At 35.2% G+C, this 25,226-nt stretch overlaps 2 protein-coding genes and 1 long non-coding RNA gene across 3 annotated transcripts in view; all 3 read right to left on the reverse strand.

Moving 5' to 3' along the window:
• Window positions 1–1,683, reverse strand: part of LOC109210574 — a 2,545-nt gene extending 862 nt beyond the window's left edge. The window contains exon 1 of the long non-coding RNA XR_002065577.1: window positions 1,594–1,683. This is a non-coding gene — a long non-coding RNA (uncharacterized LOC109210574). The remainder of the gene's footprint in view (window positions 1–1,593) is intronic.
• A 9,450-nt stretch (window positions 1,684–11,133) lies between these two features.
• LOC109210572 lies at window positions 11,134–12,075 on the reverse strand. Its single transcript, XM_019374003.1, has 2 exons — window positions 11,954–12,075; window positions 11,134–11,527 (listed from the first exon to the last, which is right to left on the reverse strand). The coding sequence occupies exons 1-2, from the start codon at window positions 12,073–12,075 to the stop codon at window positions 11,134–11,136; spliced, it is 516 nt and encodes a 171-aa protein (XP_019229548.1).
• Window positions 12,076–15,766: 3,691 nt separating this feature from the next.
• Window positions 15,767–23,526, reverse strand: LOC109210573 (mechanosensitive ion channel protein 10-like). Its single transcript, XM_019374004.1, has 6 exons — window positions 23,405–23,526; window positions 21,306–22,755; window positions 21,054–21,174; window positions 20,419–20,712; window positions 20,139–20,341; window positions 15,767–16,304 (listed from the first exon to the last, which is right to left on the reverse strand). The coding sequence occupies exons 2-6, from the start codon at window positions 22,727–22,729 to the stop codon at window positions 16,043–16,045; spliced, it is 2,304 nt and encodes a 767-aa protein (XP_019229549.1). The 5' UTR covers window positions 22,730–22,755; window positions 23,405–23,526; the 3' UTR covers window positions 15,767–16,042.
• Between the last annotated feature and the right edge of the window lie 1,700 nt (window positions 23,527–25,226).

The raw sequence follows: 25,226 nt of genomic DNA on the forward strand, positions 1-25,226 counted from the left end.
CTACGTATACTCCAATTAACGAAATCCTCACTCACGTCAACTGCTGTCTCTGTAAAAAAATAGCGGGGAATGAGTCGCTAGTTTAGTGAGTAATAACACTTAACCACAACCTTTTTTTTTCATAGGGACAAGTCAGAAAACATGCTCGTACAATAATTAAAAAATATCATGAAATAAATGCCCTTTTTCAGAATCGGTAACAACAATCAATCTTGTCTGTTTTCATGTAAGCAGGAATCAATTAACAATTCAGTAATAAACTCTGTAAACATTGTCATATCAATATGTTTGGGAGGGTTCCAAGAAAGGATCATGTAATCTGTATCACTGTCTGGACCCCTTCGTAAAAGAAGTCAAATATAACGGTAGTCCCTACTCGAGGAAAATCGGTAACGGTATGCTAGTTCTACCTTCCCACTAGCGAGGGCTATAACTGTACTCTGTAATCGGTAAATACAAGGTGCACCAGGTCTAACGAACCCGCCGTTAGCTACGGGATCCTTCAAAGTCTCCTCCCGTTCATACTTTTCTTTGTAAACAGTAAATCTTCACATGGAAGCATTTTCAAAACAGTACAGGGCATTTCAATTATCAAATCATATAATCCAATTTCGGTATGGTAATCATATCTTTAGTAATAGTAAAACATGTCTAGTAACAGTGAGAACATTTTAAATAACTGTAAACGTCTCAAGTAAATTATTTAGTACCATATCAAGTAAAAGACTTGTCCCACATGCAATTTCAAATATTCGGTAACATATTTTATTTTCAAAATAATGTATAAACCATGCAGGTTATGAAAACACAAATTGCGGTAAGATTACTACTCACAGTACTCGTGCAAAATACCAAACTCGTCACCTCGAGCAATCCGTATGGGTTCCTTCAATCAATCTATGATCACATCATATTAATGTCGTGTTAGTTTCCTTGTTCGGGCTAATTCATAACTAAATTTGAATATCCACCCCTCGGGATCACACGTTTAGTTCTCAATTCGTCAAATTTGTCTGTCCGTACTACAGTTAACTTAAGTGAGTCCATAATCTTCTAAAAAAAGGTCATTCATATAGTCTATTTATTGTACTATTTGGTCTCCTTAAATCATATGAATACTACAAAAATCGGATAATATTATTGTCCATGATCTTCCTTCTTAATTGATATTTAAATCCTTTTTTTTTGTACTCAATGAAAGCATACACTATGGAAAATATCTCAAGCAAATTCCCAAAAAAAGAAAAAAGGAGAAATTGATTATTTTGTTCTAAGTCGTCGAGTAATTTCACTAAGAGCAACTACAAACTTCACCGGACCTGGTGCCCAAAGCTTTAGTGATCAAAGCTTTTTATTTTCTCAAATTTTTCTTTCACGTTGGTGAAGCTTTATGCTTCTTTTGTTTCTCCAATCCAACCTTTTCTTTCTTTAGGGATTTTAGTCATCTTCTGATTCTACAGAAGTTTAAATGTGACGCTTCTCCCTTTTTCAATTCCCTTAACTTTATCCTAGCATCTTCTCTACTCAATCCCGCAAGGAATCATGAACAAAAATAATATTGTATCAAAAGAAAAAAGAATTACATGAAATTACCTGGAGTTTATTGTGGAAGCTCAAAAATATGTGCCGATGACGAAGTGAAACACGGTATCGGCGCTAAGAAACACTTAGAAACGTTTTCTTCTTTTCTCGTTTGATGTGGTTGGCTTAAAGGGCTTTTTTTGTTTCAAACCCTTTTCTAGCTTCGTCAATTTGAAGCAGATGGGCTAAGGCCCACTTTAATTGTCTTCCTTCTTTATTTTATTGTTGTTTTCTTTTTCCTTTTTTTTTTGTTTGTTAGTTTTGTGTTATTTTTTTGTATATTTTTTTTTTGAAGATTATTTAACTATCCATTATTTAATAGTAGATATTACATTCTCTCCACCTTATGAAATTCGTCCCCGAATTTAAATTAAGTGCATATTTGTAGACTGAAGTGGGGATACTTTACTTGCATATCCCCTTTTTTTTTTCTACTTCCCAAGTAGCTTCTTCGACGGTATGATTTCTACATACGACTATAATGAACACAATTTAATTTGACCGTAGCTTTCTTACTTGTCTATCAAAAATAGTCATCGGCTCCTCCTCGTAATACAACTTCTTATCAAGCGGTATAGTCGGTGCTTCAAGCACTTGAGAGTAGTCTAATATTAAGGCATAGAGACACGAAATATTGGATGAATAAAAGACATCTCAAAAGGAAGTGCCAAATAATAAGTCATAACTCTCACTCGGTCTAGTATCTCATACGGTCCTATAAACCTAGGTTTCAACCTGCCTGTTTTTTTTTTTTTGAATTACATTATGTCTTTCATAGGGAAGACTTGTAAGGACACTTTGTCTCCAATTGAAAACAAACCAAATCCGTCTCGTCTTATCCGCATAATTTTTTTTTTGTCTATTTTATACTGTATGCAATCTAATTACTGGACTTTGTCAATAATTTTTTTTTGTACCAAGTCGAGTCCTAAAAAGTTAGCCTTATCGGCTTCAAACTATCCGATAGGAGAACGACATCTTATACTATACGAGGCTCCATAAGGTGCCACCTCAATCCTGGACTGAAGCTATCGTTATAGGCAAATTCAGCTAAATATACATATAAGCGTACAAGCTACCTCCAAACTCAAAGTGCAAGCTTTCAACATATCTTTCAAGATTTCTATAGTACATTCAGACTGGCCGTCTTAATGAAATGCGTTACTAAGATCTTCTAGTGTGCCCAATATATTTTTGGATAGATTTTCAAAACCGTGCAGTATATTGTGATCTTCTATCAAAAACATAATAGACCCCAAAGAGTTTGACAATTTTCCATTCATGTATATTTGTGCATATTTATCCTCGATATGAGAAGTTTTAACTAGAAAAAAAATGCGCCTACTATGTAAGCTAATTTATAATTTTTCACACATAATTATAACCTCTAATTGTTTGAGATAGTTTTATCATAAAATTTACTGTAATTCTATTTCATTTTCACTTTGGAACTCGAGTTATTGTAGTGGTCCTGCAAGTCGCAATTTCTTACCTTAACATGCTAACAAGTCAAATAGTCAGAAACAAGTAAAAAGATCTTTGTTCTTACTTTTATTAACAAATACAATTTTCTTCTAGTTATGGTACATCTTATTAGTCCCCGAATATACAGTGTAGCTAGAGTTGTGAGCTCTTGAAGAATAATTTATCTTAACCCATCTATATCAGGTATACATAACCCACTACTTAGCCAAAGAATACCATCACTATCAATAGGCACATTCTTGCTTTTACTAGTTAGAACCTCATCTCATTACTTACATAATTGCTCATCTTCATATTGAGTGGCCTTTATGTGCTTTACCAATAAAGACTTCGTTTGAAGTCAAGCCAACAATGACTCTGATTTGTTTTTTTACTAGATCTAACACATGTACCATTATTCTATGCATACTCTTAACCTGAAGTCTCTTTGTAGGAGTTATATGCGCCAAATCACCCATAGTTTTTTTTTTCATAAGCTATAATATTTATCTTTCCCGAATAATATAAAATAGTATAATTATATCTTCAGTAGTTCCCTCCATCAGCATTGCTAAATATTTATATCTCTGTTGGTTTTAAATGTACTTCAGTCTCTTGTGCTAGGTATAAATTTCATAGGTTTCTTCGTATAAATAGTGTCTCTAATCTTAAAAGGACATACCACTATGACCATCTCCAAATCATGAGTGGCATAACACGACTTGAGCTTCTGCAATTTCCTTGAAGCATAGACTATCACGCGATCAATTTTGCATGAGAAAATATTCTAATCCTACCCTCGAAGTATCATATAACATCGTGAATTCTCTAGAGCTTATTAGACTAAGCTAACATTTGTGTGATTGTCAAACATGCTTTGGTGTGACGACCCAACCCGTCGTCTCACGTGTTACAGCCCCGTTTCCCCCATTTATTGCTCTTTCATGTTTTATTATCAGCAATGGGTGAGTTAGAGTTGAATTGAATTGGTTTGGATAGCAAATGAAACACTTAGTCTCTTTAAAGAAGGTTTGGTTTGGAAAAGTCAACCGAACATTGACTTATTAGTTAGAAAGCTCGGATGTGAATTCCGGTGATTCTGTTAGCTTCGGGAGGTGAATTGTGACTTAGGAGTGCGATCGGAAGTGATTTTGGAGATCCGGTGTAGAATTAGGCTTGAATTGGCGAAGGTTGAATTTTGGCGAATTCTGGTTGGTAGGTGAGATTTTGATCCGAGGGTCGGAATGGAATTCCGAGAGTTGCAGTAGCTTCGTTAGGTGATTTTGGATATGTGTGCAAAATTTCAGGTCATTCGGAGGTGTTTTGGTCGGGTTTTTGATCGAATGCGTAATTCGGAAGTTTTTAAGAAACTTAGGCTTAAATTCGATGTGATTTGATGGTTTTAGCGTTGTTTGATGTGTTTTGAGGATGAGAACAAGTTTGAATGAGGTGTTAGGATGTATGGGTGTTTTTGGTTGAGGTCCCGGGGCCTCGGGGTGAATTCGGGTGGTTAAACGAGAGTTTTGAGGTGTATTGCAGGTCAGATTTTTGCTGTCATCTGGTGTTCCCGCTTCCGCGGAAATGGACCGCAGAAGCGGGTATGTGGTCGCAGAAGCGATCGTTGGCCGGCTAGGGAAATTCCGCAAAAGCGGAAGGTGGCTCGCACCAGCGGGTCCGCATAAGCGGACACTGTACCACAGAAGCGGACTTGAGGGAACCGCAGAAGCGGAGTTTGAGCCGCATAAGCGAAGTCCGGGTTCTTAAGTGAAGACCGCATAAGCGGAAATTTGGCCGCATAAGCGGTAGCTTGACCGCAGAAGCGAAAAGGACTGTTGGCAGAGGGATTTTAATATTATATTTCCTCCGCGAGCAAGAGGTAGTTTCTACCATTTTTAAGCGACATGGAGAGCTTTGGGCGAGGATTTTCGAGGGTTTTGACGGAGAATCGAGTGGAGGTAAGTTCCTTGGCTCAATTACTCGAGTTTATGGTAAATTTATCATAGAAATCAGTAGAATTTCATCAAAAACGGGTCAAGCTAGGGCTTGGAAAGCTGTGATGTAAAAATGGAATTTGGAGGGTCAAACGAGCTCCGATTTTGGTAAATTTTATATGTACGGACTCGTGCCGAGACGAGGAATCCGGTGATGTAAATTTCGTAATTTTTCGAGAAGTGGGCCCGGGGCTCGGGTTTTGCCAACTTTGTGAATTTTAGTGTTTTTCGTGTCTTTTCGATTGGGTTATGTTTCTTTAGCCTATTGTAACGTATTCGTTGTGGTTTTAATCAGATTCGGCGTGCGAAGAGGTTGATTCGAAAGGCAAAGGCATAGCGAGCTAGACTTGTGGCCGGCTTGAGGTGAGTAATAGATGTAGATGATGACCTGAGGGTTTGAAACCCCGGTATATCACATTGTGACGCTATATTGAGGCGAGACACGTACTCTATGGCGAGTGCAGGGTCGATTGTGACTGGGGATTTGACCTAGTCCGTTCCGATTGATGTTCTTACTGCGTTCTTGACTAGAAATTGGTTAGTAATCATCCTACTTGGGTTTTATGAATATGTTTGGGGCCTTGTGCCTATCATGTGCATCCTTCAGGGATCCTTACCACTGTTTCCATGATGCTTAGCATATTTTATGATATCAGTCCTGAGTTAGACACTGCTTTGAAATGTTTAGTAAATAAATAAAGGCTTAAACACATAGCTCTATAATTCCTAATAATTGAAACTAAAAATGAACAATTTGACTGTGCCCGAGTGGCTTGCATGCATATATATATCTGGACTGAGTATGGAAGGGGCTGCACGCCGCAGCGAATGCTACGATGATATTGCGCTTGGGCTATAGGAGCCCCTCCGGAGTCTGAACCCCCACAGTGAGCGCGGGTACCCAAATGGATCGGGATGCGCGTGCCGCAGCGGTCATGTGCATTGCATTGCATTCATGCATTTATACCTAATTGTCTTATTTGTCCTGGTATTGTTGTTGTTCCATTGTTTTATGTGCTGAATCGCTGATTATAGCTTTATATTGTAATATTTTGGGATTTCTTGCTTTCAGCCATTATATATGTTTATTACTCACTGAGTTGGAAGTACTCACTTTACTCCCTGCACCATGTGTGCAGATTCAGGTGCTCCGGAGACTTAGTGGAGCTGTTTGTTGTCTTCTTGGATTTCGTTTTAGGAGTTGTTGAGGTAGCTGCCTGACGTCCGCAGGACCCGACTTCTCCCCTTTATTGCATTTGTCTTTCCCTATCCTAAACTTTCCTTATTACTATGAATATATTACTCTATTACATTTAGAGGCTCTAGACTCGTGACTCCAGATCTATTGGGGAATGTTTGGTATATTCGTTATTATTTTTCGTACTATTTTATTTAGTTTCGGATTGGAAACTTGATATTTATTATCTTAATCGTATTATTTGTTAACGGATTGCGAATTTGGGTTGAGAGTATTTAATTGGTCGGGCTTGCCTAGCATTAGTGTTGGGCGCCATCACGACCGGGATTGGGGTCGTGACATTTGGGCTTCTGGAATCTCGTTGTACATTCCTCCATCCACTGAAATTTAGCGATTTTCTATATTAACTTGGTGAGTGATGGTGCTATTCTAGAGAATTCCTACACAAAACCTATAGTAGCCTTTCAAGCCAAAAAAAAAGGAGTCAATCTTTGTAGGAGAAATGGGTCTCGGCCATTTATGAACTGCTTCTATCTTCTTAGAATCTATCATGTTTTCATTCTGCGATATTGTATATCCTATGAATACCACCGAGTCTAGCTAAAATTTCCAATTGAAGAACTTGGTAAAAGTTGATTTTTCTGAGCGTCTTTAACATGTTTTTCAAGTGATTCTCGCGCTCTTTCTGGCTACGAGAATATACCAGAATATAGTAAGTTAAAACTATGATTTTTTTTTTCTTTTCAAAAATAACTTTGAACACCATATCCATTATATACATCAATGCAGTTGGAGCATTGACCAATCTTAAGGACATCACAAGTAACTCATAATGTTTGTACAAGGTAGTAGAGGTAAACATCGAAATATCTTCCTTTCTTATTCTAAGCTGATGATCGCCAGCCTAAAGATCAATTGCTCCTTGTAAGTGATCAAGCAAATTATCTATACAAGACAGTGGATATTTACTATGCATTGTTATCTTATTTAATTATCTGTAGTTGATGTACATTCTTAAGGACTTATCTCCCCTTTATTTCAAACAATATTGGTGCACCCAATGGCGCAACACTCGATATTATAAAAATCGTGTCCAGTAGGTCTCACAATTTTTTATTAGCTCTCTCAACTTCATTGGTTCCTTATGATATGGTTTGCGTGTCAGGTGTCAAATCAATACCGAAATCTATTTCTCATATTGGAGGTAGTCCTGGTAATTCCTTAGGAATACATTGGAGAATCTCTCAGTATGATACTTTTATTTGTTTCAAACTAAGTTTCACATATCTTGGATCTCTCTATGGAAGTTACGAGACATTAACCAATCTCATTCAATAATTGTAGAGCCTTCTTAAATGACATAACCTCGACTATCACTGGGATATAATTTTTTTTTTTCATATTTATGTTTGCTAGATATGTCAATCTAACTACCTTCGCATGGTAATAAAAGTTAATGTAATAAGATAATAACCAATCACACATATAAGCACGTCAAAATTAACAAGGTCAAGTACAATTTGGCTAGATAGGGTATCCTCTCTCTCAACTTGAATCTGATAAGCTTAATACAAAGTTTCAACTGTACGAGATTCTTCTTAAAAGTGGCAACTATTAAAGAATCTCATAATATCTCAAGATGTTATTTATCCAACTCTTCGCCCCATATACGAAAATAAATTCATACAGCGAGATTTTCTAGTCTCTACCTTCTTAAATGAATTCTTAGTTGCATGACAGTCGCATCCAGTTCTTAAATTATTTTTTTCTAGTAAGTTCAACTTCCACATAATAGGTCAGAGTCTTCGTATGTGAGAGTATTGCCTTGTTTAAACAGTTAACCAACCATTAGACAAGCCTTTAAACCTAAGGCATCATGTACCTAGCCAGTTGATAAAGCCTGGTGTTATATGTCAGTACATCCATCGTCTGAATTAATTTCTTAAGTACCTTTCAGGTTTGCGCATTTGACTATCAAGAAGGAAACGATTTATAAAAATTTTACTAAACTTACTTCTAAGTTGTTTTTGTCACTCCTAACTGCGTCTCTAACAATATGGATTCGTTCCATATATTTGTCATATACTCTATTTGATAAGTAGCTAGATCAACAAGCCTCTCGCTAGAACATTATAGAGCTCATAATGCTTTAAGTATTTCGTCAAGAACCTCCGAGGATCCTCTACATTAACAAAAAATGGTAAACATGGTGGCTTCAATTTTAGGAACTCTATTAGAGAATTATCTTGGTTCCTAACTTAGTATAAATGCCTGAGGCTTATAGAGCCTTTTGTGGTTGACCATTCTTCTCTTGTCTATCCAATATATCCATCAAGACCTCAATTTACCTTGCATAAAGGTAAGTAATTTTTGTAATAACGCTCTCCTGGTGCTATAGTGGTGAACTCGTACAAATTTCAAGAATAGACTCTATTACACATCTTAGCGGTAACACTCTCATTATGGAAAAATAGGCCTTTCATTGGCCTTGTCTATTACTTCTGTCACTTTTCGTTGTTAGGAGACGATTGCCTATCTAGTGGCAACATTTGATGTCTTTGAACCTCTAGCCAAATTCTATTACCGGGTGATTGTTCTGAGTAATACAGGAAAAGGATAACGATGGCAGATTCAGTTATTTGACCCTAATCGCCACACACGTATGGAAGAATAAGTGAGAAAGACAAGATACATCCTATCACGCCTTCGCAGAATCACGATTATGGGAATGGCCGGCTACATAACCATAATTGAGATTCTACTATTAACTTGTGCTCCATTAGTCATAGGAATAACCTAGGGCTCTGATACCAACTTTGTCACGACCCAATTTAGGATTGTGACCGGCGCTTAGGAACAAGTGCTCCCAAGTAAGCCTCATCGGTAATTTTACAGAAAATCGGACAGAGTTTCCCCTATTTTTGGACCATCCCAAAATTTTTTCTGTCTCAAATCAACAACCAAACATCCTAATATCATACCAAACAATTGACAACTTGTCAATTAACCAACAAGTCTCCACCATAACTAAACCACCAACTAACCACTAGAAATACTAATTTATCTCCAACTTTGATAAATGAGAACGATACTCAACATAAGACTATAATAACAAAAGAATACTCACGACACTAAAATAATGACTATGGAGCGACTCTAAGAGTTCAATGAAAAGACCATAACAATAAATAAAATCTCTGCCCACGCGAACAAGTGCGAGGCTCATCGAGAAATATCAACCTGTGCGCTCTAATTAACAAAATCCTCGCCTGCGTCAACTGCTGTCTCTGTAAAACAATTAGCGGGGAATGAGTCGCTAGCTCAGTGAGTAATAACACTTAACCACAACCGTTTTTATTGGGGACAATTCAGAAAGCATGCTAGTATATCAAACAGAAAATAACATAAAAATGCCCTTTTAGAAACAATAAATAATTTTCAGTCTCGTCATGCTTTTCTTGTAGTATAATACAATTAACAGTTCGGTAATAAGCTCGGTAACCACTGTTTCTAATCGATATTCACATTTTGGGAGGTTTCAATGAACGGATCATGTAATCCGTATAACTGTGGACTTCTTCGCAAGAAGTCAAATATAACGGTAGTCCCTACTCGAGGAAAATCGGTAACGGTATGCTAGTTCTACCTTCCCACTAGCGAGGGCTATAACTGTACTCTGTAATCGGTAAATACAAGGTGCACCAGGTCTAACGACCCCGCCGTTATCTACGGGATCCTTCAAAGTCTCCTCCCATTTATACTCTTTCTTGTAAACAGTAGATACTCGTACAAAAGCATTTTGAAAATAATAAAGGGCATATCGTTTCTTATCAAATCTTGTAATTTTATTTCGGTAACGGTAATCATGTCTTAAGTAACAGTAAAACATGTCTAGTAACAGTGAGAATAATTCAAATAACTGTAACATCTCAAGTAACGGTAAAACATATCCAGTAACGGTAAAAACGTTTAGATTAACTGGTAAACATCTCAAGTAAACTGTTCGGTACCATATCAAGTAAAGGACTTGTCCCACATGCAATTTCAAAGCATCGTTAACACATTTATTTTCAAAATCATATATAAACCATGCAGGTTATGAAAATACAAATTGTGGTAAGATTACTACTCACCATACTTGTGCAGGAATGCCCAATGTGCCACCTCGAACACTTTGTTCAACTTCTTTAACTACCTACTTGTAACAAAACCAATCTATGTATTAACTCCGTGAATTCCAACATAGCTTGTCCAATACTTCATATCAGATTAATTCCCCCGTTTTTATTCCTTTGGAACCGAGCAGTGATTCTCTATTTGTTCTTACATTGCGATCTATCCAACTATTTGTATATGGAAACAAAAATTTTATTCGTTTGCACAAAACCTGTATTCTTCCCCTCAATTAATACTTGTACTAAATATTTCTAGCTTGTACATTAGAGTGTCGGTATAACCTAAAAGATTTTTCAGTCAATTTAATAGGAATTCATTATTTGTTATAAAAGAATATCTTAAGTTGTTAGTCTTGTTTCTACCCTTAATTAGTGAAATAATAACTAATAATATGTTAGGCATTGAGTAAAGGGACTCCCTGATAGATTACCATGGAAAAATTTGGAATTTAATTACCTAATTTGTCCTCCTGCTTCGAGAATCCCTTCGCTAGAAAGAAGAAGACCCACCTCGCCGTTCCCTTCGATTGCTCCTGTGAGTTTGCCTCTGCCGAACTCCATTACTTTGCCCCTATCCCTTTTTCTTCTGCTAACGTAGTGGCTTGGCCCTAATTCATCTTTTGTTATTATTATTTGTTTTTGGGTTAAGTTATGTTAAAAGACTAATATGCCCTATCTAAACATGGGGTATTGCATTCTCACCACCTTAGGAAATTCGGTCCCNTCAATTCTTTTGACCGTAGCTTTCTACTTGCCTATCAACAATTGCCATCGGCTCTTCCTCGTAAGACAACTTCTCATCAAGCGGTATAGCAGGGGCTTCAATTATCTGAGATGAGTCTGATATAAATTTCCTTAGGATTGAGACATGAAAAACTAGATAAATAAAGGACAACTCAGGAGGAAGTGCCAAACGATAAGCCACAACTCCCACTCGGTCTAGTATCTTATACGGTCCTATAAACCTGGGGCTCAGCTTGCCTCTTTTCCCAAATCGCATCACACCTTTCATGGGAGAGACTCGTAAGAACACTTTGTCTCCAATTGTGAACACTAAATCTCTTCTTCTCTTATCAGCATAAGACTTTTGTCTACTTTGAGCTATAAGCAATCTCTGTCTGATCAACTAGACTTTGTCCATAGCTTCTTGTACTAAGTCGGGTCCCAATAAGTTAGTCTCACCATCTTCAAACCATTCGATAGGAGAACGACATCTTCTACCATATAATGCTTCGTACGGTGCCATTTGAATACTGGACTAGAAGCTATTGTTGTAAGCAAATTCAGCTAAAGGTAGATAAGTGTCCCAACTACCTCCAAACTCAAGAATGCAAGCTCTCAACATATCCTCCAAGATCTGAATAGTACGTTCAGACTGCCCGTCTATCTGTGGATGAAATGCAGTACTAAGATCTACTTGCATACCTAATGCTTCTTGAAAAGATTTCCAAAAGCGTGAAGTGAACTGTGATCCTCTATCAGAGATGATGGATATTGGAACTATGTGAAGTCGGACAATTTCATTCATAAATATCTGTGCATACCTGACTCCACCATATGTAGTCTTTACCGGCAAAAAGTGTGTTGATTTCGTCAGTCGATCTACAGTCACCCATACTGAGTCATAAACTCTAAGGGTTCGTGGTAGCCCGGTGACAAAATCCATAGTAATTATTTCCCATTTCCACTCTGGAATCTCAATTTGTTGTAGTAGTCCTGCGGGTCGCTGATGCTCAGCCTTGACCTACTGACAAGTCAAACAACTAGAAACAAAGTTAGCAACATCTTTCTTCATACCTTCCCACCAATAAAATTGCTTCAAGTCATAGTACATTTTTGTGGATCCAGGATGTATAGTGTATTTAGTGTTGTGAGCTTCTTTAAGAATAGCATGTCTCAACCCATCTACGTCTGCTACACATAGCCTGTCACCCATTTGAAGAACACCATCTCTTTCAACAATCATATCCTTGCTTTTACCACCTAGGACCTAATCTCGGTACTTGAACAATCGCTCATCCTCATATTGGCTAGCCTTCATGCACTCTACATCAGGCTTGACCAATAGCCAATAATGTCTTCGAATTTTTTTTTTCAAAGCACATTGAATCTAATACGTATACCCTATAGTCTATGCATATCTTTGTTCACAAATATCTCTACAGGGGCTAATCATCCATGTTTTTTTTTTGCATAAGCAATAATATTTTTCTTTCCCGAACAATACAAAATAGTACAGTTATATCTTCAGTAGTTCCCTCCATCAGCATTGCTAAATATTCATATATCTGCTGGTTTTTCAGGCTCTTGTGTTAGGTGCAAATCTCATAGGTTTCTTCCTATAAACAGTGTCTCTAAATACTAAAAGGAAATATCATTATGACCATCTCTGAATCATGAGTGGCATATTACGTTTTGAGCTTCTTCATTTCCTTGAAGCATATGCTATCACACGACCATTCTGTATGAGAAAATATCCTAACCATACCCTCGTAGTATCACAGAACATCGTGAATCCTCTAGAGCCTATTGGAATTAGGTTAACAATGGTGTGATTGTCAAATATGCCTTAGGGTTCTGGAATCTCATCGTACATTCCTCCATCCACTGAAATTTAGCGATTTTCTGTATTAACTTGGTGAGTGATGGTGCTATTCTAGAGAATTCCTACACAAAAACCTATAGTAGCCTTTCAAGCCAAAAAAAAAGGAGTCACTCTTTGTAGGAGAAATGGGTCTCGGCCATTTACGAACTGCTTCTATCTTCTCAGAATCTATCATCTTTTCATTCTGCGATATTATATATCCTATGAATACCACCAAGTCTAGCTAAAATTTCCAATTGAAGAACTTGGTAAAAGTGGATTTTTCTGAGCGTCTTTAACATATTTTTCAAGTGATTCTCGTGCTCTTTCTGGCTACGAGAATATACCAGAATATAGTAAGTTAAAACTATAAATTTTTTTTCTTTTCAAAAACAACTTTGAACACCATATCCATTATATACATCAATGCAGTGGGAGCATTGGCCAATCTTAAGGACATCACAAGTAACTCATAATGTTTGTACAAGGTAGTAGAGGTAAACATCGAAATATCTTCCTTTCTTATTCTAAGCTGATGATGGCTAGCCTAATGATCAATTTCTCCTTGTAAGTGATCAAGCAAATTATCTATACAAGACAGTGGGTATATATTATGCATTGTTATCTTATTTAATTATCTGTAGTTGATGTACATTCTTAAGGACCTATCCCCCCCCCCCCCCTTTTTTTCAAACAATATTGGTGCACCCAATGGCGCAACACTCGATATTGTAAAAACTGTGTCTAGTAGGTCTCACAATTTTTCATTAGCTCTCTCAACTTCATTGGTTCCTTATGATATGGTTTATGTGTCAGGTGTCAAATCAATACCGAAATCTATTTCTCATATTGGAGGTAGTCCTGGTAAATCCTTAGGAATACATTGGAGAATCTCTCGGTATGATACTTTTATTTTTTTCAAACTAAGTTTCACATATCTTGGATCTCTCTATGGAAGTTACGAGACCTTAACCAATCTCATTCAATAATTGTAGAGCCTTCTTAAATGACATAACCTCGACTATCACTGGGATATAATTTTTTTTTTTCATATTTATGTTTGCTAGATATGCCAATCTAACTACCTTCGCATGGTAATAAAAGGGAATGTAATAAGATAATAACCAATCACACATATAATATTATTATAATGGCCAATACACCCTTTTTTTTACAAATGTAGGGTATTAATGTGTAACAGGATCCTTATCTGGTTCTTGACAGTAAGTTTGTTAGATAATCAAAACATAAAACAAGGTACTTGCAACCTATTATTTTTTAGCCAAGTATTTTCCACGTCAAAAAACTTGTGTTCTTTACTTTCTGATTACATATTCCGCAATAGTAGATTAAGGAACGCATAAACATTATAATCAAGTGCATGTGAAAATTGGACACCACATAAATTACACCCTTCCTCCTCTCTTGTGTTGTATTGAAGTATAAAACATCAATCATTTTGAACTATCTCCATCCCATGGAATTAAAAGTCCTACAAGTCAGAATTATAACTCAGTTGATTCCAATTTTTGATTAAGTTGTCTGAAATTTACATATCAAGCTTGCAAGAGGACATTTAGTTCCATGTTGTTTGAGTCCCATTTTTTTATGAGGGCAGGGGTACAAACAGCCAATTCTTGGGATGATATTTAGAGAGTAACCAATACTTATTTCGTCCTAAAATTTTAAACTAAAAATCTCAACTTCAAGACAATTTAGGACATTTTATCCCGAAAAATTTGAACTGGAAAACTGAATTCAGGACGCACTGGTTAATTCCTAAATAGCAACCTTTTAAAATGACTACATGGTGCCATTTCTACCTTTTTTTATTAGGTCTTTAACTAATAAATTGATTTTTACCATTCTATTAACAAAATAAGCAAATCTGCGCCAAGAGAAATTAGTACAAAACGTAGTGGATGCAATTTAGGTAATACATGGACAATCAATGAGGGACGGTCATACAATTTCTACAAATCATTTTCTAATATAGTTGAAGGCAAATAGGTGAATATTAGTTAAACTTTACTTGATATGTGAGTTGATATTAAGGGCTATTGGCAGCATTTTTGGGTTTATTAGGTCTTTCTGTTTTAATCTTTTGTTTGATGATAACAAAAAGGGCTATTGGCGATATCTTTTATTGACTTTCATATTACCTTGATGCGATTGCTTCATCAAATAGCAATATAATTTTTTCTGCAAATTTGTAATCTGATTTAGATAGAAATTTGATAAGAGAGCGAAAAGATTGCAGGCTACGACAGTTGTCAATTCCACTTTCAAGATTACTTGACCCCTAAGTGTAATTTAGTAATAATATTAAAAATTCAGTATTTAGAATTATCCGTCCACTCAAAATGTTGCAAGCAAATGAATTTTGAAAAGAGAAATAAGAAGTTACAAAGGGTCTCTCCTTTATAATTTTCTTTTCGATATCCTATTTTTCTAGATGAATATGATTATATTCAGAGGAACATTGAATCAATGAGACGGCTCTCGAAGTGGAAAGAAAAAAAAACAACAGATAATAATGAAATCACGTCTGAACAAACAGAATAAATATGTCAAGTATTCACCTAAGTTCACCGCAACGGCTTTAAGTTTGCTTTTGGCGCATCTCAAAAAGAGAATTATAAAAAGAGAAGCTAATGTAGTAGGTGAAAGAATAGATGGCCCTGTAACTCCTCTGCTCATAAAACACTCGAACCACACAAGATTTTTCCCACATTATAACATCATGAATAACCATTTCTTGCAGAAATTGTCACAACAAACAAGCATAATTTCATTTAAAGACCCTTGAAAAAATTGCATCAACAATGTTACTAAGAACCTCCAAATAGAAACTGTACTCACTTCCACACAAAATTTTAGCAGATGAAACTTTTAAGTTACAAATATTGTTTAATGTAATACACAAAACTTCCAGTATCGCAGAATCGGGTGTTAAACTTCATCAACCAAAAAAAAAAAAAAAAACTATTGCAGTGGAAGCAACAGTTGCTACTTAAATAACTGGTATTTGTGAAGTTGAAGATAAAGATCATCTAGTGTTTCCACTTACTGCTCTTTGATCGAGAAGATGAACTTCCTGGGGAAGAAGATCATATTTTATGTTAAGCTCATCAAACATTTTCTTCATTTCGAGGATCAGCTCAGTTCTTCGTCTGTTCTTTTCACCAAAGTTTTGAAAGTTCATAGTATGATTGAAATAGAGTGCCATTTTTATTTTGTTCATATTTTCAATCTCCTTCACCACCACACTGTGATTAGGATGCCAATACTGGGGAGTTCTCTCTAAATACCTGATAATTCAACAACAAGAAAGGTGAAAAATCAAAAACTTGAGTGAAAAATGAATAATATTACAAGGTTTAGGGAAACCCTTATACATAAGATATCCTTATCTACCATCAAGTAGTTAGAGAGTTTGCATTGTCTTTGAACAGGTTAATCAGTTTTTCCATGAGAAGAATACTGATCAACAACTCGTGCTTTAAAACTGACTGCTCTTGGAGAATAAAGCCTAAGCTCAAAGTCTAAATTCATGGTATTTGTTGGAGGATAAAGCCTAAGCCAAAATTTTAAAATCAAGGTGTTTCAGTAATCAGAAAGAATCCTACTCAGCATGTGCAAGGCATTAACATCTGCCCTTATCTCACTCGACCAAGTTGCACGTGGACACTAAAAACTATCAATAAAAGATATAACAAATTTTCAATTTTCACTGATTAAGCGCCAGAGATTACATGTTGTGCATCACCCTTCCCTCAGTCCAAACCACCACCAACGGCGGGAAAAAAGCCCTCATCTTTTCTCAGTTTCCCTGTGTGCTTTAGTTTCATTCAGATCCTTTGCTTTGGGAATCTCAGACAATATATAAGAGGCATATCATGGATTTGTTTCTTCAGACTAAAATGCTTGCCTCAAAGAAAAGAAATGTGTCCATGTTAAACGTTAAGTATTGGCTCGTCCAACTACAACATATAAAACATGTCAGCATTCCATTTGACACCCTTATACTACCAGTAAATGTCTACATTTAGGGATGGGCAGTGCACTCCTAAAAATTGCCACAAAGAAAAGAAACATATCCAAGTTATTTTTCCAGTATTGTCTCTTCCAACTACGATCTGTTAATCGTATCAGCATCCCACTAGACACCCCTATACTACAAGTGCATGTCAACAATTAGGAATAGGCAATTGCCTGGCTCGTTCACCATTCAAGTATGTGTGAGCTAAAACACGGGCATGGAGAATATGGTCTTGGATTGCCACCCCTACGGCGTATATGTTATGCATGACGTCATTCATCTGGAATTTCACAGTTTATGCATTATAATTTCTGGGCAAACTAGTGAATATTTACGATACCTATATCTATATCTATCTATATTATATTAAAAGCAGAAGGCCCTTTAGCAAAATGTCATTTGCCTTTTTTACCCTTTAAAAATGGATTTCACATTGAACAAAATAGCCATTTAATCATATTCCTAATATCTAGCACTTTAAAATCAACTAAAATTGTATTTAATAAAATTTTCCTTATTTGAATTATGTAAAAAGTACTACTATTTAAAACTTTAAAATTAATTAGTTAAGATTTTACCTTTTATACTAACAATATAATTACTTATAAAAGAACACGTTATAAAAGGAAAAAATTTGTAATTTGATCACCATTAAACTTGTATTTAAGTAATACATTTTAATGATCAAACCACTCTTTTTCGCTCAAGTCCTATAGTTTTTAATAGTTGCCGTTTCTTTTCTACTTTTGCTTTTTATTTTGGCTGTGATACAAGCTTTATTCGTTGTGATCTTTCTTTTTGCTTGCTTTCTTTATTTCTTTGGTTAGTACTTTCAATCTCATAATGCCATGTAACTGTAATATGATTGATGCAAAATCCTAATCTATGAATTTTGAATTACATAGTTGACTATTTCTGTTGAATGATTATTTTGTTGGGTACATTATTTACTCTTTTTGTTAAGTCTTTCAAGTTTTGCGTTTGAGGGAAATTATCAATTACACAGGTTCTTAATTGGAGGGTTTCTAAGTACTCATTTGTTCCATGAATGTGAAATTCGACAAGGTCTAACTTAACAGAAAAACTGTGGTATTTAATTTCATCCTATGAACATAGATATTCTTAATTAGCTCAATCTTTCAGTATGCTCAGGTGTTCTTAAGAACAATTCAATCACATAGTGCTCTCTTTTGTTAGCTAACTAAAACAGATTATTTTGTTTCACAATGTTTGGGCAAAGAGTCAGTGCCGGCTCGGGGCTCTAACACCAAATTAAGATAGAGAAACTCCAGTTTTTTGTACTTCACTCTAAAATCCAAATATGAATACAGAAAACACACATATTCACATAACTACACAAATACAAAAGTTACACACACGCTCTTTAGCATTGAAGATTTTTTAGAAGGCTACATCAGTTAAAAAATTCAAATATTTGTCTTCGAATCCTACCTTTTTAGCCATTACTTTCTCTTTAAAATTCATATATATTCTATAATGGATAAAGCTGTACTCATTATTCGTGCTTAAATTTATGAAAAATATTTAGCTATTCGAAGTAAATTATGCATTTGTCACTTTAACATACCAATTATATAATTTTGACCATTTAAATTAACAAAAAAAAGGCTAAAGTCGAGATTTTATAAAGAAAATTACTTTCCGTGCACGCCAAGACTCTTTTCTATTAATTTTGTTTGGCGTCAATTAATGACTTTTCTTCACAAAAAAAATAAAAAAAAATAATTGTTGGATAAAATTGTGCTAACATTAAAAATCTCCTCTTAACATAAATTTATATGGAACTCTAATACGAACTCATTAATGTCCTATCTAGTGTTGAAATTTTGGAAGAGATATCAATTCAACATGAATAAGAACAAGAGATACAAAATTTTCTATTTTCACCTATCGATCTTTATAGATGCCGAATCATTACCAGTTTTGACTCTTGTCAATTACTACTCCCTCTGTTTCAATTTATGTGAACCTATTTCCTTTTTGGTCAGTTCCTAAAAGAATGACCTCTTTTTATATTTAGTAACAATTTAGCTTAAACTTACAATTCTAACCTTAATGAGAAGCTTTTATAACCACACAAATACTCTGGGCCCCTTTTTGACTTGTTTAGGACCACAAATTCCAAAAGTCTTCATTTTTTCTTAAACTCCGTGCCTAGTCAAACAGGTTCACATAAATTGGAACAGAGGGAGTACTTTTCTTTCTCTCTTGGTTTTTTTATAGGTATAATTCTTTTATCTAAGCGTTAAATTGGAATTCACATATCTTACTCAATTAGCCGCGGTATGTATACTTTTCAAACTCTTTATATGCATTTTCGGTTTTTTTTTATTACCATTCTCTTTTCATTTCAAGATTCTAAAACTTGGAAGCTTCAAAGTAGAAAGATGGACCAAAATTCTCATTTGGGCCCTTATATTATTTTTCTTTGTTTCTTTTACACCTTAAACTTACTAACCAAATTAGTGGTGCTTCCTTACGATCATGTCTTTTGCATGTTAATTTCCATTTCAATTAACTGACAGGTTTGCCTTTCATCTTTATTTTATTACTCAAATAAATTTTTTATTAATAATGAACTAATTTTATTAAAATAAATACTCATTGATACAGGGTACACGCGCACCGCGCGTACCCTAAGACTAGTATGTATAAAATCACTTCAACCATTAAGTTAGACAATAGGAATTGAGATTCAATTATCAACTGAATCTTTTTGCTACTTCGTAAATTTTGCTAATGAATAGACCCATAGGGAGGACTTGGACATGTGTAGGATCCAACTGCACTAGGTTAGGCTCAAGGCTTGGAAAGGACCCTAGTTGTCGTAATAAAACCCAGCTTTCAACATTTCGAGAAAGCTGGGGTTTAGATGAATTTCAACAGTAAATTTTCAGATTCTAGCTAGAGTCTAGACTAGCTTTAACTTTTGGATTCACTTAAGCCGTGTCAAGAAATATCTTACAAATTGCTGCAGAAGTCATATATCTTTAATTATGAATGTTGTGCTTTTGTCCTCATAACTTTAAAGGGATAATTTACTACGAATTCTAGAAAAAGATGAGAAAAATTTTATACTTACTTCTTTGTTTTCTCTTTTAGAGCTCCTATCTTTTCCACAGGTGTCCTGTAATCAACAGAAAACTCAAAGGCATCACCCATATCAGGACTTCTGTAGAAATTGCTGATTGGCTTGACGGCCAAAACTGTATTTGGGTAGTATATCTTTTCGTTATCAAACCTCAAGAATACTGTGGTCAGGATATTCATTTCTTCAACAATCATCTGCAATTTGCAAGATAAAAGTGTGAATCAATAAAGAAAATGCAAAACAGCAAGAAGATGCAATTAGCAGACATTACCTGAACACCATCAATGACACATCGATCACCAACATCAAAAGGATGCATCACAAATACGAATATAATAGCTTCAAATATAGTCTTGCAAGTATTCCCAAAAATAAAAGCAGCTACCACGAGTTGTGACGACAGAAAGACAATCACTTTAGTAGTCGCTATCCCCACCAAAAGGAGCCATATGATGATAATTATGACAACCAGAATGCATGTCACGACCTTGTTCAATTGCTTCACAGCAGTTTTTGTATCATTCAAAGCATGCGATAGAGCTCTTCGTCCTTGATAAACCTTAACCTGATACGCCAAAAAGGACAAATGATTGATATGCTGAAATGACAAATACTCATTTCACGACTGTCTCAATTTCACGATTGTCTCAGAAGGAAAGCTCTAATTGTGCTCCCCTAATCACCAGAAAAATGTCTAGAATTACTTTTATTTTCTAGATCCCAATATTCTGCATCATGTTGGCAATTAAATATCAGATGAAATGGATCTAGTTTAAATCATGCCTAAAGTTATTCCAACCTCTTAACAATATGAGCATGGAGCATCTAGTAACCAAATCTGATTTAGATTCTTTTACATCAGTTTGCCAGGCATAATCCAGGAAAATGAGTAAGTTGTGAGCATACCACCCATTCCGTCAATGATTTCCTATCAATCTGTCCAGTTTCTGCCACATCTATCATGGGGAACACAATATCGACCTCTTCTTTAATCAAGAATCTCCTAAGGTCATACTCATCAATGTACCTAGACATCCAAAAAAAGGAATGTGAATCAAGAGAGATAACACTACAACAAAGAATGCTACAGGAGATCTAGTCGAAATGTGACAAATTAAAACATCAAAAGTAATGTTTAAAATGCCAGTGTTTTCTTACCTGGAACCGGGCGATGCAACATTCCTGAAAATGTGATAGGCAGCAGCAATTGCTTCCTCCTCATTGTTGATCTCCTTATCTGCTTGCTCACCACCTGCATCATAGTCATTCTCACCGAGCGAGCCAGAGATAGTGGAAAGTCCTGAGTTAGATATTACATCAATTAACGTTTTCATGGTCCATGCAGAGACCTTTTCTCGCTTCATCTGATGAAGTTTATTGATATCAATCACTGCCTTTTCTTTCTTTTCCTTCCCATCTTTTCCTTTCTTTGTTCTGCGGAAACTAAATTGACTGGCAGCACTATTTGATCTCCCCAACATCTGAGCAGACTCCATAACTGGGAATCCCGATAGGGTCAGTAGAATATACTGATGAAAAATTGACTCTTGAATCCGGTCAAAGAATGTGTTTACGTGGAAAGAGGCAGCCAAAATCTTTAGCAGCAAAGTCTTCAAGAGCCACAAGAATGCACCAATAAGCAAAGCTGTAATAGTCCAGGTAATAAAATTAGTAACCTTCTCAGCGGTACGCGACCGTTCCTCGTTTGAGAAGAGCAGAACCCATGTGAGAAGAACCAAGCTAAACCAAATGCAGACTTGAACACTTTTCTTTAAACCAAAGACAAAATACAACACCTTCTTCCTTAACAAAAAGTTCAATTCTATCAACAAGGCAACAAAATGTATAAACCACTTAGTAACCAGCATGCCACTAAAGGTCACCATAACAAGGACAATCCATTTCCAGATCCTCAAATCCCAAAGCTTCCAATTTTGGAACTTCTTTACCAATAAGCTAGCAAGTAAACATCCTAAAAGGAAAAGAAACAGCAGCCATTCAATCAGAACTTTTGCTTTAACTCTGTTATACTTCAACTTATTCCTTGAGCTCACTTTCTTATATATCTCCTCATCTTCATCCACTCCTCCAAAACCACCTGGTGATGCCATTAATGGTGTTCTTGGGGTTACTGATATAGACACCGTTCTTGTTGTCTCTTTAAATGTATTACTGGTACCCATTTTAGCAGTAGGAGAAGCATGGTTAGATACATTCCAATTGGGGGAACTTGCACTTGGCTCGGCAGCTTGTTCATTAAACATGTTAGCATCAATAGGTACAGATTGTTCGCCGAATCTTGATTTAGGTCTCGAATACGTGCATCTTGCAAGGGATTTTCGCCGAGTGAGAGTTTCAGTGGTGGGTATTTTGGGTGGTTTGTTGGGGCTTGGGCTTGGACTATACCTGGCAATTTCAGGTGAGGAATCACTGACTTGGACTGTTGGTTTTGGTGCAACAGGACTTTTAGAATCCTTTTGATCTCCAGAGATCATGACAACCACTTCATCACTGGGGGTTTTCTTGTTCTCTGACATGCTTATTTCTCCACTAAACTTTGCAGCCTTACCATTTGCATCCATTCCACCCCAAGTTAAACATCAAACACCTGAAGAAACAGAGAGAAACAGACAAGGGAGACACATGTGTCTTGATCATGCATAGTTCAATTTGACAATAAATATGCACCTTTCACTTAGTTGTAGCATTTATGATTATTGAAAGAATCACACATTGCAATAATGAAGAGAAGTGAATATTTGCAGGTACTAACTTTAAGTACAACAGTACTACTATGAAACTACAGATTCAATGCTTTTACCAAACCAAACCAACTTTTGATAAAACAGGCTCACAGAGCTACTCTTGGTCATCAATATCTAAATCGCTCAAGATTCAGCACACACACACACAAAAAAAAAAAATTATCCAGTTGATGATATTAGAACAACAAGGCAACAAATATTTTAGCAAAGATGCAAACTTTTTGGGATTATCCAATAGTATCAGTGATTTTAACACTGTAAAATGAAAATCTGGTTTGTACCCAAAAAACAGAAAATGATAAAAGAACCTTTTGCTACAAAACAAGAAAAGGGAAGTGGGGAAACAGCTATTAGAAAGCAAAGACTACTGACTAGTGTCTTATATAAACAGAACCATTGAACATAGTTGAAGTGAATATAGTAATAAAAGGGTGTCCTAATTAGACAAAGATTAAATACATAAAGTAAAGAAGAAAGAACAAAAGAACTTACAAGAATAGTAAGATTGAGAGAGGCCAGGGTTTCAAGAAAAAGGGGCAGTGGGTATTGAGAGGAGCTGAAGATAGTGGGAGAAGAGGCACATATTATAATGGAAAACAAATAAAGCTTTGGGGGAAGGGGAGACATATATACAGCAGAAATATTTGAACTAAGCCACGTGACTTTTGATTTTTGGTTGAGTGGAATGACAATAAAATAATAATGTGAAAAAGGCAATTGATCAGAGCCTCAGCTGAAAAAAGTAGTACAGTACTATTTGGACAATTAATAGTTGGACAGCTAGAAAAGTTCTTTGAACTTATGAAGCACTTTATTTTGTCAAGATAAAGTTGGCGTTTGGACATAAGAATCGTAAAGTTCCAAAAAATTATGAAAAATTTATTCAAGTGAAAATAGTATTTAAAACTTAAAGTTGTGTTTGGATATAATTTTCAATTTGGGTTGTTTTTGAAGTTTTGTGAGTGATTTGAGTGAAAATTTTGAAAAACTGCTTTTTGGAATTTTTCATATTTTTGAAAATTTGCAAAATGTATCTTCAAGTGAAATTTTAAAATTTTATGAACAAACGCTCATTTCGAAAAAAAATAAAATTTTTTTGAAGAAAAGGAAAAGTATTGTATGTCCAAACGGACTCTATCATTGTCGAAAATTTACATGACAAGTTACAACATTGAACGGTCGTTGGGTATTTCATCGGCATCTAGAACACTAATAATCATAATTCTTTATAAAATAAATGCAATCCTATATACCATTTAAATAAATAATCATTGCATGAAAATAAAAATAAAAATAAAAATAAAAATAAAAATGTACAGTACTTTTTTCTTTTTGCAGAAAATATACCATTTGGTCTTCATTACTTTAGTAAAATTTTCTTTTTATTTGAGTAAAATAAATGGAGTTTCAACTAACTTTTGTAGATTTGGACCGTAAAAAAAAAGATAAGAATACATAATTGAAACATATATTGATTATATTTATAACAAAAATTATAATTGGGAAAAAAATATGCAATATATAATAAGAAAAGATAAAAGAGAAATACAACTGGAACAAATAAATTATTATGTTTGATTAGTGATAATTAATATTAAAAAATACCCTATTTGGAAGTTAATTTTTCGATTTTTCTTCTCTCCAACACCCCTAAAAGAGAGTATATTCACACTCTTTGCCACATCAATAACTAGGAGGGTCAAGCATATCAAATTTTCTAGTTCGGGGAATATTAAAGACCACGTGAAATTTAAGGGGAACTAAATAAAAGTTGTCAAGTCTAAGGGTCCCGAAAATTTCTGCCTAATATATTCTAACAATTTCTTTTTCTTTTTGAATTATTTGCTGGTTCAAAGTTTAATTTGAAAAGCCAAATATAGCAAGAGTACATTACTATTTGCAGGAAAAGGGAAAAAATAAACATAAGAAATGTACTAGATTTTTTTTAAAATAAAAAGTCAAGAAAAATTATTTTATGGAGCATTATCTTGGTGACTTCAATAATATAAGAAGACTATTGTGAAAGCTAGTTCTTTTTTCTCCCTCTCTCTTTTGTGCAAACATTTTTTAGTCATTTTCTTTGAAATTTATTATTTATTCCCCAAAAACCCAGAGCTATAATAAAAGTTGTAGTTGCTTGATCTTCATCAGTTAGCGTCACCTGACTTTCTTACTTGTCCTTACATGTCACAAATATTCCTTTTTTTGTACTTTGCTCTATATCTTTTTGGTTTTTATAATTTCTACTTAAATGGACGAAAACCTTTTATTTTGACCAAAAGAAGAATATACGAACATTGGTTAGATGGGTAAC

Source organism: Nicotiana attenuata, unplaced genomic scaffold, assembly GCF_001879085.1.
Source record: "Nicotiana attenuata strain UT unplaced genomic scaffold, NIATTr2, whole genome shotgun sequence".
Lineage (NCBI taxonomy): Eukaryota > Viridiplantae > Streptophyta > Magnoliopsida > Solanales > Solanaceae > Nicotiana > Nicotiana attenuata.